Below are 4,823 nucleotides of genomic sequence, written 5' to 3'. Positions count from 1 at the left end.
GATGAATACTGTGTTGATACCTTCAACTTTTTCATTGATGCACATGAATATTCATTTTGTTGGATTGCTACATTGTGAAAAGAAGAAAAAGAACAAGTTGTTTTTAGGAATTGTCTTAGATCGTAGCCAAGTTCTAAAAACAAAAGGAGGGTATGTAAGGATATTTGGCGTGTTACAGCACAGAGTACAGCACTACTGCACAGGTAGCATTTTTTTATGCAGCACCACTACATGGGTGTGGTGCATTGCTATATGTGTTGCAAGAGTAACATGGACATATGAGTAAAGACAGGCTATTCAGTCAAAAACGATTTTTACATATAGATGCAAATCTATTTTTAAAGTTAAAAGCACACATGTGCACATTCAAAATGCACACTATTTTTCACCTGAAATGACTATGTTGCAAGAGACACATTTGAAAATTAATAACTAACCGTATTAATAACTAACCTGACTAATAAAACTTCATTTAACATAACCCACTAATAAAAATGTGTCTCCACTACAGAATTAGGCCTACTCTGAAAGTGAACTTTTAAACGCACATTCATTTTTTTTCTCTGCTGCTCTGTCCACATAACTACAGGAAGCAAAGAGCTTGAAAGAACAGGAAATCAGTTTGTTACAATTGCCACTGTAGAAGGGAGCCATTGTGTAGTGAGGGAGGAGATGACATGATTGATTCTGATTGGAGCAGCGTCATAGCAAGTATCATGCTAGAGGCTGTGATTAGAACTTTGCTGGAGAAGCTTGAGGGGAGGGGGAGGACAATCGAGATCTTGCAGAGCTGGGAGAAGGATCTGTTTCCTGGCTGGGGATTCCTGCTGCAAAAGCTGGGAGTTCCAGGCAATAAACCCGGTTTGAGAACGGCAGACGCTTGTTCTCACTGGGGTTGATTTTCAAGGGAGCCAAATTCAGAAAGAGAATAGCCAGAGAAAACTCATGCTGAACAGATAAGGTAATTATAGAAGCGAGTGGGAGCTGTGCGAAAGTGTGCAAAACTGTTCAGTCAGTGTATTCGAGGGAGTCTCAGTCTCTTATCAGCATATTTAATGTTACCAATTGAATATATTCTCGCAGCTCTCTGTTCATTTTATCACAGATAATGTTGTACCATTTCATTTATTTCTGTAAAAAAAGTTAAACTGTGTTTAAGAGAAATTTCTATAATACAAAAATATTTGAAAACAGATAGCTAGTGTGTATTATTTCTCTCTTTCATTTTGCATGGGGAAAGGTTTAAACGTGGGTAGATTTTTAAACAGTGCAATTGTCATTTTAAAACAGATATGTGCATGATTCTATTCAGTATGGACAGTTGTGAGTGACTGTTTGTAGCATAGCCTGTTGGAGGTACATGAGTCAACGGGAAGAGAGACTCTCTGGACATAGTTCCCTACCGTATATAAGGTAGTGGAAATTACCACAAAAATACCACAATAGCCCATGGTGGCACACAACACTAACACTGAAAATGTGATATCCCTAAAATGTAGGCCTGAGGTCTCTCTAGTGATCAAGAACAATCTAGATAAAAATCAAGGGATGTTGGATATTGGGGCCACAAATAAACCAACCACTATACCAACCAACCACGCAAACTACCGTGCACATCATCTAAATAGGTCTGAATTCTGAAATAATGCAATGTATTATTGTCATGTGTGACCCAATATGAATACAGAGAGTGATTATTGCTAAAGGTATTTTGGCGGTAAGAAAATACCGCAAAGCCCCAAATATACACAAAATACCCAACAGTCCAAAGGCAGTAATTCCCTACTTGTCCGGCAGCAGCCTGCCGGTTTTTCCATCATGGCTACCGCCAAACTCGTAGTGAGGCCGAATATCTCAGTTGTGGGTGAGCTGAGGTGGTGTAGGCATAGAATTGACAAGCAAATCCAAAAGAGTGAAATATTGAAGAGAAAATAGAAAATGGCCAAGAACATAACTTTAAGGAAAAATGACATGTAGAAGGAGCGTACAGGAATGGTCAATGGCTCAGGACACAGAGTATGGGTGATTAGGAAGACAGGAAAACAAACCGAACAAGAGATGCCAGGGAATGAAAGAGAAGAACATAGAACAGAGTGTTCCACCATATACAAATATTTATGTAAATTCAGTAGGCTAAAAGAGATTAGTGTTTAGATTTATGAGAGGTTAGAAGAAAGCAAGAAACATGTAAGCAGCCTCAACAGAATGAGCAAGATTGATTTCAGGATATAAGTATAAATGATTATGGACACCACATTTGAGGAGTTTGGTGAGAAAGGGAAGAAGAGAAATAGGATGATAGTTTGAGAGGAGAAAATGCACTAAAAAAGGTTTCTTAAACATTAATAATATTGCAGCATGCTTAAAGTTAAGGTTCATATTAAGTTTTTGTTTTTTGTAAGTGACCGTCTTCTGCTTCACTACTCTGCTGGTGCAATTATCTCACACTCATTTCAGTATCTCTTTCTTTTTTGGTAGGTCCTCATTTGGATCAATGCAAACAGGCAACCGGACCCGATTGACAGAGTTTGTTCTGTTAGGCCTCACAGATGACCCTGGTTTGCAGCTTCCACTTTTCATGTTCTTTCTCCTTGTTTATATGATTACTCTTCTGGGCAATGTAGGAATCATGGTGTTGGTGAGGGTGACACCACGACTTCACACCCCTATGTACTTCTTGCTTTGGAATTTGTCCTTTGTAGACGTCTGTTATTCTTCAGTGACTGCCCAGAAAATGTTGGTAAATTTCTTATCAGAGAGTAAGAGAATTTCATTCCCAGGATGCGTAACTCAAATGTTCATTTTCATCACCATGGGAAGCACCGAGGTTTTCCTCTTGACAATTATGGCATATGACCGTTATACTGCAATCTGTAATCCATTGTTGTATTCAGTCATCATGAACAATAGAACCTGCATTTACCTTATTGTTTTTATTTATTCAATTGCAAGCCTGAATGCACTCACACATGCCATTTTCACTTTTTCTTTGCCCTTTTGTGGGTCAAATAAGATCACTCATTTTTTTTGTGATGTGCCTCCAATCTTGAAGATCTCCTGCTCTGACACCACACTGAATGAGGTAGTTCTCGTTACAGTGGCAGGTGGCCTTATTTTAATATCCCTCATCATCATCCTTATCTCATATTCTTTCATTGTGTCGGCCATTCTAAAGATCAGGTCATCTGAAGGACGATGGAAAGCCTTCAGCACTTGTTCCTCCCACTTCATCTGTGTCACCTTATTTTTTGGCACTCTTGTCTTCATGTATGTCAAACCCACCTCAAGTCACTCAATGGCCCAGGACAGAGTGGCATCAGTGTTTTATGCAGTGATCATTCCCATGTTGAACCCTTTAATTTATAGCCTAAGAAACCAAGAGGTTAAAGGGGCAGTTGAAAAAGCTTTGAAGGGGGTTTGTGCCTAAAACTATACTATATTGAATCATATATTGCCATAAACCATTTAAGTTATTTTCCAGGAGCAGGCTTTTCAGATTTGAAACAGACTTTTTTGCTGCATTTACTAATTGTTTTATGACTCAATGCTGAGAAATGCTGTCTACATAAATGCCTACATGTATGTGGTACAAATGGGGTCTCTGGATTTACGTGTAACTGTTGGATTAATACTGCTTGAAAACACGACTTGCCCTTTCCTCATCCCTCTTGCTCCCTCACACAAGTGTGTACTCCTAGTCAAAGCAAAACAAAATTAAACGTCTAAATGACATGCTTGTTCTCCCTGTGTCATATCATTCAACAAATCTTATAGCCATTAATATCCATTTACACAAGAAATAGTTCAACCCTTATCTCAATGAACATGATCCCCTCCCGACCCCCATACCAGCTATTTTTCGGGTTTCTATACTTTGGCATCCACAGCCCATGCTTCAAATGACAGTTGTCATCACCATACTCAAAAACATGTTCTGATGTTGTTCCCATTCATACAAACTCTCCTTTCCCTTCTTTCTTCAGAGTCATCAAATAGCATGGCTGCTATTTGATATATGTAAATAATAAATAATCTATGTAACCTGAATATAATCTATGAAAATGATACATGATGGTTATTACCATGTTTTAATAATTTCTGTGTACTATATAACCTTGTATGACTGACTATTACCAAAGCCGTCTGTAACCTCGCCGTGATACTCAAGGTATGGGCGTGTTACAAATAAATACAATAAATAAATACATGTCTTCAGAATGAACAACTCTAAATGTGAAACTTCCTCCAATATTGCTTCTGCAAAATGAATTCCACTTGGATTAATTTTACAGAGATCATAATTATGTTTGGCCTAGTTAAGGTTTTGTAAACCTTCAAGCTTGGCATCTGCCTGAAATGTGCCCTTCCCATAAATAAAAGGAACCATCCTATCGTGGCACTACAGCTTCATAACAAGCACTCATTTACATAAACCAGCATGATGCTCTGCTGAATCGGCACTCATCCTGTTTCTAGTGGGGATCCTAGTATTGTGTTCTCTTGTATTTCCTTCTCCACACCCCCTCTTTATTGGATAAGACACACTTTTATTTCTCTTTCTTATCCTTCCTCTCATTAATCCAGGACCAAGTTGTCAAAATAAAGGTTTGACAAAAAAAATATGTTTTCTGAAATTGAAACAATCTACCTCACTGTCTCTTCTTCCCCAAGTCGCTTTCTGGCCCGATGTATTTTCCACAAAGACTCCTCTTTGAGTCTGCTCCAATGTTTGTTGACTCTCATTATAACAGAAATATGCACGATTTCATCTAAATGATCACCATGAGCTGTACAGATTGCTTTTGCAAGACATGTCCACTCCT

General features: G+C 38.4%; 1 protein-coding gene across 1 annotated transcript; it reads left to right on the top strand.

Moving 5' to 3' along the window:
* Window positions 1–2,494: 2,494 nt before the first annotated feature.
* LOC138513005 (olfactory receptor 5AP2-like) lies at window positions 2,495–3,427 on the top strand. The gene has a single exon (XM_069627721.1). It carries the CDS (start codon window positions 2,495–2,497, stop codon window positions 3,425–3,427), a length of 933 nt encoding a protein of 310 aa, XP_069483822.1.
* The last annotated feature ends 1,396 nt before the right edge of the window (window positions 3,428–4,823 follow it).

This window comes from Ambystoma mexicanum, chromosome 12 (genome assembly GCF_040938575.1).
Source record: "Ambystoma mexicanum isolate Mex_15411 chromosome 12, UKY_AmexF1_1, whole genome shotgun sequence".
In the NCBI taxonomy this organism is placed as follows: domain Eukaryota; kingdom Metazoa; phylum Chordata; class Amphibia; order Caudata; family Ambystomatidae; genus Ambystoma; species Ambystoma mexicanum.
Note: the sequence above shows the minus strand (reverse complement) of the source record. Positions and strands in the feature narration are given on the sequence as shown.

Coding starts and splice junctions, on each gene's coding strand:
- LOC138513005 (XM_069627721.1), top strand. CDS start 2,495: ATGCAAACAGGCAACCGGACCCGATTGACAGAGTTTGTTCTGTTAGGC.